General features: G+C 41.4%; 2 protein-coding genes across 4 annotated transcripts in view; one reads left to right on the top strand and one right to left on the bottom strand.

Annotated features, from left to right (window-relative positions):
• The window catches only part of LOC311022386 (hyccin 2), a 41,198-nt gene extending 32,270 nt beyond the window's left edge, over positions 1 to 8,928 (bottom strand). Inside the window, exon 1 of one of the 3 annotated variants that reach the window (XM_084023597.1) lies at positions 8,766 to 8,928. The gene's annotated coding sequence lies outside the window, so the exon portion shown is untranslated. Of the gene's footprint in view, positions 1 to 8,437; positions 8,551 to 8,765 lie in introns of those variants that run through there. The other 2 variants (XM_084023599.1, XM_084023598.1) reach the window with 2 other exon arrangements.
• Positions 8,929 to 9,564: 636 nt separating this feature from the next.
• On the top strand, positions 9,565 to 13,679 carry LOC311021749 (CASP8 and FADD-like apoptosis regulator). Its single transcript, XM_084022521.1, has 10 exons — positions 9,565 to 9,856; positions 9,989 to 10,286; positions 10,391 to 10,496; positions 10,630 to 10,765; positions 11,472 to 11,521; positions 11,606 to 11,675; positions 11,856 to 11,896; positions 12,009 to 12,087; positions 12,291 to 12,795; positions 12,885 to 13,679. Exons 2-10 carry the CDS (start codon positions 9,994 to 9,996, stop codon positions 13,012 to 13,014), a joined length of 1,410 nt encoding a protein of 469 aa, XP_083878647.1. The 5' UTR covers positions 9,565 to 9,856; positions 9,989 to 9,993; the 3' UTR covers positions 13,015 to 13,679.
• Positions 13,680 to 14,415: the final 736 nt, after the last annotated feature.

Genomic DNA, 14,415 nt, shown 5'->3' with positions numbered 1-14,415 from the left:
ACAGCGCACAAGCTTGAACAAAGCCAACAAGTGTATTTTGTGATATTTCATTTCAAAGGCAGAGCAGATAACACACAATATGCTCCTATGTGAATTTGCAGCCGAGCAGACATCTGTACCAATTGTGTGTGTCAATCCGTGTAGTAGATTACGCAATATTTCACTGGATAAGTGACCTGATGATGTAATGGAAATGGATTCAATGGAGATTATTCAGTCTGGACAAAAGTAGTAGAACTGACCGACCATCTGTCCAACCAACATCGTTATCCTTAGGGCCGCGCCACTAGTGTGTCTTAAAAAAATGTAGCCCATCAAACACTGTCAAGATGATACTGACACAGTAACAAGCAACTGTTTTTAATCTGGGTTCAACCAATCATGGCGACGGTGCACAAGCTTTCCTTTCTCATTCTCTACACGGCATAAATCTGTTCACATGTTGATCCTTTGGGGCTAAAATAGTGGCACCTTTCACGTAGCCACTGATTAATGCATAACTGAGGTTACGTTTTCATCTAGCTGCATACGGGGGAAGCAGTGCCTCTCTGACTGAGATTGTTTTCATATTGGAGCCTGGAACCTGAGCAATCTCATGACTCAATAAGTACTCCACTTGTTAACTAAGCTGGTAAATGAAAAAAAATCCTTTGTGCAATCGTTCGAGTCTGTGCTTGCATCCAAATCAACACTGTAAGATTAACATCTTGAATGGACTGCTGTGAGTTCTCCATGATTCCACACTTACCCGCACACTGTACGTACTAGTTCTCTCCTCTGCCAGCTGCCAGGTCGTACAGGACTAACAACAGCTGCAGCATCAGGTGGCAGGCTCAAGCTCAGCTGATGAGTATGCCAATTAAAGAACACATTAGCAACAATGCAGAACATAAAAGCACGCAGCTTTAGCGGACGAGCTATCCGCTAAATGGAGTGTTTCCCTCAAGCACGTAACAGAGCACATCGTTCATTTCAGACAGATGACTCATACATGAGTCTCGGTGGCTAAGTGACTCATTAAACCAATGTAAACATACATACAGGTTGCAGCCCTGATACTGACAGAGAACCACTCCTAGGGCCATGTCTACCAAAAGCATTTGGAACATCTTTTCTGCTCTGAGCACTTCAAGTTTTGTGTATTTTTCCAGTTGCCAAAACCAACTCTGGTCAACAATTGCTGTGCTCGTCACGGTCACTTTTTACAGCCAGCCATCCAATTGCAATGGAGGAAAACGCCTACCACAAAGACGTGATCAAATGTGTTTTATTATTGTTGTGGTCTCATTGTGTGTTATGGCACCATTTTCACTGTGGACTTAATGGTGTTCTCGTGTCAATTTCACATTTTCCCAGCCATTGTTGGCAGTACAGTCATGAACTGCCTTAAAGAAAAAAAAAACTTTGAAATACGATATGACCCGAAACGTATTACTTGGGCATCGTGTTTCAAAGGGCTTTTCTAATCGAGCATTGCTGCGGCTGCTACGTGATGGAAAGAAAACAAAAATTTTATTCCCCCTACAAAGTCAACTACTTTCACCACATGCGTCAGTTCCACACATGATCCTGCAAAGCGAGCGTCCCCCAAATCCATCAAAGCAGGGCAGATTTAGGAAGAAAAATATGTATTGTGTTTCACTAACTGGATGCAATACTCGACGTGTAAAGAATATGTCCTAAACATACAGCAAAAGATGGCTGTTGTGTGCTGCAGACCTCCAAACAAGTGGTGTGATCATGCTTACAGTTTATCTCTGCTGCGCCACAGCCGAAAAGCATTGCTTTTTCACGTTTTGTTTCTTTAAGTTGCGCAAAACCATCACCGACAGCCACACACAATTATTTGCGAGTTAAATTATCGGAGCAAATTTTGGCAGACTGCCATGCCGGGAGATTAGTGAGAGATTTTGGCAGAGCAGGAATGAGGAAGGGGATCTGATTTGCATGTTACTTCTGCAAAAGCATGATGGGCTTCTGGTCATTGCTATTATTCAATTTTCCAGATGTGTATGCAATACCAGGTGCGGTAACAACAAATAAAAGACACTGAATATGAAGGAGGCTGTCCAGTCCTGTCTGTTAGTCACACAAATACACTAAGAAAAAAACAATGTCAAATAAAATTAACTACGGTGATGAAAATCCAAAATGAATGCTATTTGTGATGATGAGATATGCCACGGTGGACTTAATCTGCATCCATACATGTAAGAAAACAACTTCCCCCCAACTGTAGGGCATCTACAAATGTACTGTATACATGTGTTTGTATCTATCCATCCAAACTTCTCATCACTGCTCTAAATGAGCAGTGCCAGGTTTCAACAGTCCAACACTGGGGGATTTTTCAAGGTCAGCTTAGCTCAGTCAGCCATGAATTATTGAGCTTGAGCAAGCTCTGTGCCTGTTCCGTTTGCGCCACTTCTGAGCGCTGTCCTTCTTCCTTTAAGTTTGTTTGCCGTGACCATGACAAACTAAACATCAAACAATGACGGTGTGACCCTGTTGGGAAATGTTCTGTGTTTAACCCCTTCAAGTGGAAGGTCAGATCAAACGCAGACCAGGAGGGATTCAGTGATTCAGGACTAAGACAAAAGTTAGATGAATGATATGCTTGCTTTTTGCTGTTTTCATACAGCACATGGTCTTTTAACAGCTCCAATCAGAGAATACACCAATAATTGAACTGAGGTGAGATACAGGTCAGGTTTACAAGAATCTGGGGCAGGTTCATGACCACTGGCAGTTTTGTTTCACTCTGCTGATGTGCACATAAACACGTAGCACAACCCAAATGAATAAGCAAGCACAAAACACACACACATGCACTCATTTTGTTTCCTTTTTGCTGAAGTACTCCTTTAACACATTTAGTTTGACATGGTAGTAGGGAATTTTACCTGTCCTCTTTGATGCATGTGTGTTTGCAGGAGGCCATACTTCATGATGCACACCCCCACACCACAAACACACCCCCACACACACGCCTTTCCCCTAGGTAGAGGGATTAATTCTAATACCTGACCACAGTGAACCAGTCGACTGTAATCTCCATCTCCATACCGCTCTCATTCGTAACAAGAACCAGCCACTCATCAGTGGAGTAGGCTGTCTGCACAGGAATAGAATGGGGTTTATTTATAGCAAATGCTTGACAATGACCCCTATTGCCTGGTTTTCTATACAGAATAATGACCAAAGACAGTTATGAAGATAATGTGGCCAACGGGTCCACACCTCAGTGAGACGCAAACTGACAAAAAGGACTTTTGGTGAGTAAAGGTCACAGGCAGGCAGACAATAACTAAAAGTCAATATGTTCCCGCGCAAGTCAATAGTTCTGCGCCTAGGACACATGGACATAGATAAATGCATGGAGTACATAGTACAGGTGATAATACGGGAAGAGAGAAAGAGAGATAGGTGCACAGAATAGCGTAGAGAAGGAGAGAGTGAAAGATTGGCTACTCTTTCTCCCTCATCCTCTTCTCATCTCTCATAGGCCAGGCTAGGGGGAACTGAGGCGTACGCACATCCTGGGCTAAAATTAGCTCTGCTGCAGCTGCAGGGCCAGACGTGTTGGGATGGGCCTGAGTTGCATCTACGCACACGTGCAATCTCTCTCTCTCTCTCACACACAAACACACACACGGTTTCACCAATTAGACAGGGTGAGCCACAACACACAACATCACAGGTGACTGCCATCAGCATCCTGCCTCCTTCCTCTCTGCACCTCAGACCCCATACAAATGCTTTCGATGCAAATGTTGTGTGCACTGCATACACATCCACACGCCCGATAAAACACATACCTCCCGAGTGCCCCACACTAACCTCGCCTACACATATTAGTGCTGGGATCAAGGAGGAACAACTGCACTTATAAAAAGCCGATGGCATTTGCTAAATTTCAAGCGTTTAGTTTGTGATGTTATTCGGGATGACATCGAATAGCTTGTTGAGTACAACACCCTATAATTTTCAGTCAAGTACCACAATAAGCAAGCGCTTGTATGGACTGCAAGTGTTGCGACTGTACGTGGCTTGACAAGTCATGGCTTTCTTTACAAAAGGGAAAAATAACACCATTATTCTCTGCTGTAGTCCCATTTCCAGTATCATTGCAAGTTGGGAATGATTATGCATTTCTTGTGTAAAATAGTTAAAATATGTCAAAAACACACCTTTTTAAACAGAGTAATTCTGGAGCAATCACTGTGGTGCAATAAATGCTAATGAAGCTTGTAAAGTTAATTTGTTGGCAATGTGTCACAGAAGTCTGTCTATCAAGCTGTGGTTGTGTTTTATTGGATTGCATTATACCAAAAGGTATTTTTAATATTCCGTTCATACTAAGAATGAGTAAACGTCGTCATTATGATGCTGTCCAATATAGCACCATCACTCGGTACATCATCAAATAATAGCATAGGTTCATAAACAGTGGGATTTATAGCAGGGCTATTACATTGTTTTGCATTTGTTTGTACAGGTGTAAACACTGCAGCACAAGAGTCATGGGATGTATATTTTATGAAGGGTTGGGTGGTCACAAGCTCACTAACTAACATTTCAAACTACAGACATATGACTACCAGGTCTAATTCCACAGTATTTACCACTAAGCATTTAACTTTACCCCAGAGAAACAGAGGAAATGCTGTACTGCCAAATAAGCTTCTCAGCAGTCTTCTAACAATAGGCCGCCTTAAACTTTTGTGACATGACATGTTGGCCCAACAGCACAAGACTGCAGTCTCGTGACCAAAGGATCAACTGGGGGGTAAAAAATAGAGAAGAGTGGGTGTATTTACTGCACTGAGAGTAGGAGTTAGCATCTAGACCTCACAAAATGTAAGGGAACACTTTTGTTAACATGTCCCTCACAGCTTGAGCCAAGAAAAGCCCCCACTTTCCTTCCGTGGCTTTCCCATCATATCACAACAACATAACTGGCAATAATTCAAAAGGCTCCTGGAATAACCAGGCACTGGCATCTGTTCAACTTCAGACAGGCGCTGAGTCGTGACCAGCAAGCTGAGCAGGAGAGCAGAGAGTCGATCAACGGGAAGGCAAAGTCCAGCAGAAGACAGTGTCTCTGATAGGATGATGACCTATTATCTTGGCTTAAACAAACCGTCCATGGTGCCACATTAATGATACAGAACTTATGTTTCCTCATTGATATCTGGTACAACAGTTGGTCGCGTAAATTGTGTCAACGGCAGGATATGTCACATCATTTTGTCCAGGAGTTGCCGTTGGCATGTCAAAGAGCCTGTCAAGTCAAACTGCTCAATGCAGAGCTGCAACTTTTGGTGGGGAACCATTTCAAATATCAACATTTATTAAACATACTGTACATGTGGTAACATATTTGTAAAAATGTATGCTAAAAAAAAACAACCAAAAAAAAAAAAAAAAAAAGTCTTCCACACAGAACTTCAATTGAGTTTTGTCCCAGTATGAAAAACCTCTGATGTTCAACCATTATAGCCGTTTTTATATCTAAGGTACTACGGAGTAGTAAAAGGAATACTTTGGGGTTTGGTCCGGTTGGTCAGGAAAGGGGCAGGTCAATATATCAAATCATTTTTGCTTTTGCAATATATGTAAAATGTCTACATCATGAAAATTCAGTTATTGCAACTTGCACAAACAGGTCACTTTTAGTCAAAAGGTAATGTTTGCAACATTACCTGTCAATAATCCCAGAAACTGTAATGAAAATAGTTACAGTAGTAAGAAGTAACCAGTAAACACTGGAGTTCAATGAAAGTGTTCATATTCTATGTCTTTCAGTCTATTACCGTCTAATGCAGCATAATGCTAGCTAACCAGCTGTCTTAAGATATAAAGCAAATATTGTGTCCAGAAACAAACTCTCTTATGAAACTGATAAACGGGCTGAGGTAGGAGTTAAAAATTATTTGTTTAAAGAGATGTCATAACATAGATAAGTCCCAACCGGTCAACTTCATGTCAGCATTGACCTGGCAAGGTGCAGGGATGATTCAAAAAAGTAGATTGAGCCATTTTCAACCCATGAAATGCTGATTTTATGAATGTCTAGAAATGTCATTATTATCAGTAACACCACTGTGTTCCATCACATTACAGTCATGCTATTTAATATACAGCTCACACGGACAGATTTGGCTATAATTCCTGCTGTAAATTAGCTATGTCACTGTGTCCAATGGAGAATGCTGAATGGTGGATTAAAGGTTAACCACTTGATTTGCCTCACTGAACTGAACTGAAGGAGGTGAGAGGCTGTGGCACACTGAAATCAACCCGTCATACAGTTCAGAAGAACAATACCAAAGCCTTTCCCCACTTCCAGGGGATCCAGACATTTCCACATAGAGATAATACAGTGAATATAAACCCAATCAAAACATTCACATTCGTCCAGCAAACCAGCACTCCAATGACGCAACACAGCAGTGACGGTTTGATGCTTTTCATTGTCGAATGATATGAAACTGATCAATTAGTTGCTTAACTGACAAGGAGTATTCCCCCTCCTGACGTGCACTGCATTTTGCAGAATTGCCTGAAATGGTTATACCCTCATCGGCTTGGGCAAAATGCAATTCCTAAACCTTGTTGCAATCAGTTTTGAAAGCATTGATTCATTTACAAACAAGCAAGTACACACATTATGCTGCTCCACCTCTTTGGAGCCCCTAGGAACAGCATGAAGTCATGTTTGGCTGACGGAGAAACAAGCCTTTGAGCGGGATGGGGGGTGGAGGGTGGACATCCTGTACATCATGGAGACAGCCAACACACAGACAGACCTCATACCTGGCAGCGTGCAGTGAGTCAGCAGCACCACAGCTCTCTCTGCATGCCAACCACATATCCAGCTGATTCTCAACACCGTCTGCACGACTACAATGACTCCACTGGCGACTTATTAGTACACCAAGAAATTATTTGGATGCTGAATGTCAACAAACAAAAGTACCAGATTCAATTTCAGAAATGCCTAATTAATAAATTATCCATGTTAGGTTTGCTCAGCCTAGGGGGAGAACAACAATCCAGATTTTCTGTATACAGGAAGAAGCGGAAGGATGGCGGACCAGCTGCATCTGTGATCCTCCAGCTCTACGGGAGCGAGTACAGTGGAAAATAGTCCCCACCGCTAATCCATGGCCGGCTAATTACAGCTTTGATCCCCTAGGCGTGTGCATCACCATAGGTGGGAGGGAGGCAACACACTATAGGGCTCAATACACTTACAGCTACATTTGCTTTGGTTTAGAGCTGTAAGCTCAATAAGCTCACATTTGTTGCAGACGTGTGGGCTACACCCGGCAATGTTGTGCATTATTGGTCAACTCAAAGTACATAAGAGTTTACCTCAGCTTCCAGTGAATCACATTTCAAACCATTAGACAGGTTTAAGAGTTTCAGACACGACTCCGTAACTGCAGTGTACTCCCGATTTCCCGAACTCCACAATATGATGCCATACGTCTCAGGGACTCCTTCTCAACAAATAACTCTTGCTGCATAATTTACCACGTGTTACGCCGAGCAACAGAAGAAACTCAACTCCTGGAGACACAGATTAAGTGGGTAAATGGAGTTTCTGTCTAAAATGGGCCACAGCTCTGATGATAGCCTAGTCCCAAAACACATGGTGGCAGAGATGGAGCACAGAAGGAGGATAGGAGGAGGAGGATGACGATGATGATGATGATTGAGGGTGAGCCACAGATAAAAACATAAAACATAACAGCAGCATGTCAACTGGCGAAAGAGCAACAAGAAAGCAGCAAGAGTGTTGGTTGTAGGTAACTTTTAGCACTGAACTGGCCTGCTGTAAAACGCTGTTCTGTCAAACAGCATACCTGATCTGATGCTTCTCAACTAGCCATGCACTCTCGCCTTTATCTGCCCAACTAAAACCTCGTTCGTTCATACCAGACAGACACGTACATACTTGCAGGTATGTGACGGTCGTTAAAATCACACGGTGCTGCTGCAAGCTCACACACACGATGGTACGACCTAGTCACTAACCTGCGAGGAAAATAAACACTGAGAAACTCAGGGAAGGGAAAGGTAATAACAATCAGCGTTACTTACATTAATCAGACCCAGCCCTTGAACGTAAGATACGCATGAGGTGTAGTAAATGGACGTTGGTGCTGCGTTTGATTTAAAGTTATACTTCAACTTCACGAGCCAGGTGGGAATAGTGTGTATATTTCTGTATATACTTCGGGACTAACGTAAATGTTGACTTTAAGTGACAACCCACATGCTGTTTTACCTTAAACGCTGTAACGTTAGCTAGCCGACGTGTTGTCCCGGTGTTTCTACGCAGCTCTGTTAGCCCAATAGTGAACTGCTAACTAGCTAACGTCTGTTTCAACACTGCCACGACAGCCTGTCCGTCACCCTTAGCTACCTTAGCTCGGCTGGCATGCCGTTAGCGTGCCACTTCTAGTCGGCGGCTGGTGCACATCCTCGTCCTCGTTTTCACCGGTCGTGACCAGGCCGAAACGGCTGACTCCGGTGGCAAAGCGACCTGCTCCGTGGTCCCTAGCTGAAGACGGTTAACACTTCTGTCAGCACTGGCCGTTCGCTAACGTTTGGAGCCTCCTCGCCGCGGGTTTAAATCCACACCGACCGACACAACAGTGCTGATGCTGTTCCAAGTCACCAGCAAACCCTTGACTGCGACTACCTGGAAAACTCTGAATGTTTTACCAGCTGCCAGGTAACGAAATACTCACCCGGAGTGATGCTACTTATGGCAATGTCACGCTGGGACTGTAACGGGGAAGTATGGATGGCGGTTTGCCCAGGGTCGAGTGTGTTTCCTCCCAACGATCCCTCTCTCTCAGCAAGCTACACCTCCGTATGATCCTTCCACACTGCAATGGTGCCGAACCACAGCGCCAGACACGATTGGTCAGACGGAGCGGAACTCGGGTGCGCGTTGGTGAGCAGAAAGCCAAGGCGACCTGCAGGGGGAGCAGAAGTGATGCCTTCAAGGCTGTCGGAAAACTCATCATCACGGTTTAGGCGCACTTGTGCAGTGACGTACAGTAGGTTACCCGTCCCGTTAAAAAAAAGTGTAAAAATAGCCCTGGTTAATCTAATGTCACGCGATGTTGCTAATATTTACATATTGCTTCCCCTCATATGCAGCTACTAAACATAAGGCGTCCTTTATGAAGGACTTATGAATTGAAATTGATGTCTTTATTAATGTTTACTAATTATTCACAGAACAATAAGCCATTAATAAGAAAACTGATTAATGGGCTACGAGGGTGTGAAAAAAATCCTTTCGTTCAGCTAATAACAGTAAACACTATTTATTCAGTTATAAATGCTGATGGATTTCTGACTCTCCAGCATCTGCGGTTATATATTAATAAGTTATTGATAAAAGGTTTGAATCCAGTCGGTGTGCCTTTAAAGCTGTAGTCAACGATTTTTTCACTTTAGCCAAAATTTAGCTAATAGTAGCCATGCGGTCCAAACCTTTCAAATCGCAGCATACAGCTTTAAATGTTACAGGGGTTTATAGCTACGCAGCGTTGCCTCCCTTTTTGCTTTCACTTTCGCGTGCAGCTTTTTGTGCAGTTCTGCAAACCACGGAATTACGGTATAATCGCTCACTTATCGCGTGATCAAGAGTGCAGTTTTAGACCTGTTCCTGTAATTGTTCCAGCTGAGCGTGCTATACCCTACCAGAGTTTTCCGTTGAAGTATTCCGTGGGTTAGGGTACTTCCCCATACGCGTATTTTAGCGGTGCGTCATCCCCTAAGATATTCCTCTTTTGGTATCTGCCCTTATATCATTCGCTGTAATACGGTAGGTTTCATTTTGCTCTTCATTTCGTTGTCATGCTCCTTTTTTGCTGCAGTTTATAGCTATTTATTGAGCACTACGTCGGACTGTGTTTGCTGTTAAAGATAACCAGTACTTTCTTTTCTTCTACCAAAGTTCACATGGCTCTTCCGGGAGAACGCCTGCTCCAGGCTATTAATCAAACAGCGGAGGCTCTCAACAGCTGTGAACGCGCGATACTCCTGTACCTGTGTGACGTCTTGGACACGGACAACAGCGTGACCTGTGTGAAGGAGATGTTGAAATCTAAAATGGGCCACGAGAGGGGTGAACTCTTCTTGACGGAACTGCTTTGGCATTTGAAGCGTTTTGATATCCTGAGGAAGGTGTGTAAAACCAGCAGGGATGAGGTGGAGAAGGCACTGAAACACAGGCAGGTTCTGCCACGATACAGGTAAGACATGTTTTTAGAAATTATACATATTCATGTATACAAAAATCTACGAGCTAATATTATTCATGTTCTTAAGGTAATCATGGTTTCTCATCTCACTACAGAGTATTGATGGCTAATATAAATGAGGATATGGCTGATGAAGATCTGAAAAGTATAAAATTCTTATTAAGCAACCAGTTACCCCGCGAGAAGATGGAAAAAGCAAAGGTAAAATAAAGAAATAGTTTGGTTTCATTTACTGAATTTTCCATTCTTGTGTGTGTGGGAGGGGAGTTTTGGTATGCTGTCACTTGACACAAAAAATAAAAATAAAAACTTCCCCTTATCTCTTCTGTGTCAGACTTTCCTGGATGTGATCATTGAACTGGAGAAGCTGGATGTAATTTCACCCGAAAGAGTTGACTTTGTAGAGGAATGTTTTAAAAACATCAGCAGGGTCGACCTAGCCAACAAAGTCAATGCATACAAGATGTCAGGTGAGACTGTCTTTTTCTTTTACAGATTCGTCCAGCATTTGTGAACCGTGAACGCGAAAATCCACAGAGGCAAAATGTGAAAATGACACTCAAGCAAAGTTTGAGGGAGCTGTGTGGTTTTTGTTCCTAAAATGAAGAACTGAAAATTAATATATTTGTGGGTCAGATGACTGCAATAGTTCACAAAAAAGAAAAAAACAATTGCGGTAAAGACAAATTCAGTTTCTAAAACAGAATTTTTTTTCCACAGAAAAAGTAAAAATGAACAGAAATCCAATATAATACCTACCTATATTACGGTATACATTCTTTCCTGAGTTAACATGCATTTTCCACTGTACTCTGACAATGCAACAGTGTATTTCATCAAGTTCCAAAAAAAGTTTCTTTCCTTCCAGATATGAGATCAAAAGTATAAGAAAATCATTTTCTGTTTCGCTTATCTCGTTCATTAATACCAACATAACATCTGGTTCACAGATGTACTGTCAAGATACCTCAGTTGAACAGATATGTTTTTCTTCTTTTGGGCAGATTCAATTTAAAGTAATTGTCAGTACCAAAATCTGTTTTCATCAAACCACATGTTAAACGTTTTGGCTTTTGACCTGTTAAAAGGGAATTTATGTAAAATCACAAAGTACTTTGAATTATTCTTCATTACTGTACTTGTATTCACTATTTCTGCCATGTATACTTTTCACAGTTCTAACATGTGAAGGAGCTTCATCACAACAGCAAAGACACAGAGCGACTGTAAGTATTGTATAGAAGTTATTCAACATTTAAAGTACATTTTTTTCTCTAAAACAAATACTGAAAAAAAAAATCTTTGTTTAGTGTCCACTCCCCCCTCCTAATAGTTCCCATCCTCTACTCCAAACAAGACATGCAAGGTCTCTTCACACTGGTAAGATACTGAGATGCTGTAAGGGAAATTTCAGCTTTCAAACTAATGGGACACACATAAGATGATAATATTTCACATAGGGGTTTATCGCTACGCAGTAACAAAGCGTTGGAAAGCCCCGTAGATTTTATTTCACTTTGACATTCATAACACCATATTTATCTTTGTCTTCAACCACAGAACATAAACCAGTGTCTGTATACAGAGAGCAGGACTACCAAGTAAGGTTTTCACTCAATATTGGTGCACTATTTCCCTCCAGTATGCTTTTGAGTGTGTTTGATTGGTTAAGTACACTTATGAAACGTGTTCACTTGATCCTTTTCATTACAGAGACAACTAGATCAGTATAAATGTAATACAACTCCCAGAGGAGTTTGTGTTATCATCGACTGCGTGGGTTATGACGGAGGTGAGACACAAAACACATTGTACCTACATTCGCTGCTGGGATATATTCAGATCCATTACTTAAGTACTGATAGCAATGTAGAAATACTTCATTACAAGTGTAATGCAGCCCTAGTGTGATGGGCGTTTTTTCATTGGTCTTCTGACTGATGTTTCATTAGGGTAATTGTTCATTTCTGGTATCATCTTTTCTTCCTGACTCAGAGATGTTGGAACAGACATTTAAGGCTCTTCACTTCAACGTGATCCTCCACAAATGGCCGAACGCCAACGACATTCTTGCAGCTCTCAGAGGGATATTCAGACAGAGAGAGAACCGTGAAGGCGACAGCTTCGTCTGTTGCATCATAAGTCGTGGCACAGCCAACCATCTCCTGGGTACAGACTCGCACGGCGCAGGTCTGCGTCTGGACGATGTCAGGCGTATCTTCAACGCCGATGCCTGCCCCACGCTGGCTGGCAAGCCCAAACTGTTCTTCATCCAGAGGTACAGCGTCCCCGAGTTTCCGCCCCGTGCCAGGATCGAGCACAGGAACGAGGATCTGGAGACAGACGGGTGTGATGGGCTGTCCAGACGTGATTTCATCCCCATAGATGCCGATGTGTTCTGGAGCCACTGCTCGACAGATGAATTCCAACTGCAGCGGGGACACCATCGCTCCATTTACCTGAAGGCTCTGACAGACGCCTTACACAAAGGTCAAATAAGGTACTCAACACTCAACAGCAAATCCACCTTCCGTTTAGCACGGTTTTCATATAAGTGTGAAGACTAAACAGTTGTTTGTGTTCTGGCAGGAAAACGCATCTTGTTGATCTCCATACCGAGGTGAATGGGGCCGTCTTTGAGCATAACAAGAGGAATGCAGGAGAACACTACAAAATTGATCTGAAACATACTTTAAGGAAAGATCTTTACTTACAGTAGAGGGTTTGTTAACACTACATTCACCAAACCCACAATACTCTGCCACCTATTTAATATACCATATTTTTTGCCTAGGAAGAACCTTTTTGCTATGTATGCAGTGACACCTACTGGTTGTATGAAGTTAAAACACTTACACATTTTTTTACAGGTTGTTTTGATGTGTATTTATTTCAAGGCTTTTTGGAAGTATATATATATATAAATACATATATACAAATATACAGTATATATTTTTCTTTCATTAGTTTCATAACAGACATACAAATGTACACGCAAGATAAAACGAATAACTCCTCTTGGTTTTTGAAGGATTAATGTGAATTGCCTTTTTCTTGCCTCTTACAGTGCAGCTAAAATCGGTTGGTAGCGCCGTAATTTGTGTTTTATTATTATTATTATTATTATTATGTTTTTTTATATACTTAAACCTTGTTTTCTATCCTGTGTAGAAATGTGACTATAAAACTCTTTGTAGGCTTATTACACAACAATATTTTCAAAGATGTGTACCTCAAGTACTACATAAGTTATAACTTCAATTGTTTTTATAATACAAGTATAATAATATATTATGTGTTTGGTTTTTGTATTTCCTTTGAAATATGTTTATGTTATACTAGCATTTACGTTTGATACATTAAAATAAGAAAGGCTTGACAGGACCTGCTCCCATTTGGACATTGCTTTTTGCAACCTTCCTCCCCCCAAACTTCACTTTCTCCTCTTTATTTGTCATGATGAGTGCATCTTACTTTCAGGTGGGTGGGATGACAGAAAAGCTTGGCTCTTTTTAGTTAATAGTTAATATTAGTTAGTTAATATGGGATATATGTAGGGATTGTGTACTAGATGGAGCTGGGTGATCATTTTATTATATACTTTCAATACAAAAACATATTTTTCAAGATCACAGTAAAATCAAACTTCAACCAGTGAATCAAGAACAAGATACATTGAGCCATTCATTCATCACAAAAGTGGAAATTCAGAAATAAGTGCAGATATTTAAAGTATGAAATAAATAATAATAGGCAACTAAAATAAGAGTAGAGGTAAAACTATGAACTACACGAGCAATTTAAGATACAAATTGCAATGTAGAAGTGTTGGTGACTGGTGTGATGTCTAGTAAGTAAGTAAGTGTATGTAAACAGCATATACCACACTATTATATAATATAATAAAGGAATCACACTTACCTTTTCTGTATTCTATATAATAGGATTATACTATATATTATAAAACAGTATAACATATCAACATTATATAGTTCAGTGTATTATAGTTGGGAAAAAAAAGAAACCGAACATTTTCGACATTACAGCACGTCCGTGCCACGCAGCGTTGTGTGATTGTGACAGTAGGAGGCAGGCAAGTAATGCCAGAAGACACGCACAC

This window comes from Eutrigla gurnardus (genome assembly GCF_963514095.1).
Source record: "Eutrigla gurnardus genome assembly, chromosome: 12".
Classification (NCBI taxonomy): Eukaryota; Metazoa; Chordata; class Actinopteri; order Perciformes; family Triglidae; genus Eutrigla; species Eutrigla gurnardus.
Note: the sequence above shows the minus strand (reverse complement) of the source record. Positions and strands in the feature narration are given on the sequence as shown.

Bases quoted from the DNA above. Each gene is read 5' to 3' on its own strand.
- LOC311021749 (XM_084022521.1), top strand. From the start codon at position 9,994: ATGGCTCTTCCGGGAGAACGCCTGCTCCAGGCTATTAATCAAACAGCG. The intron at 10,497-10,629 runs GTAAAATAAAGA...CTTCTGTGTCAG, and splicing joins AGAAGATGGAAAAAGCAAAG to ACTTTCCTGGATGTGATCAT. The intron at 12,796-12,884 runs GTACTCAACACT...GTGTTCTGGCAG, and splicing joins TTACACAAAGGTCAAATAAG to GAAAACGCATCTTGTTGATC.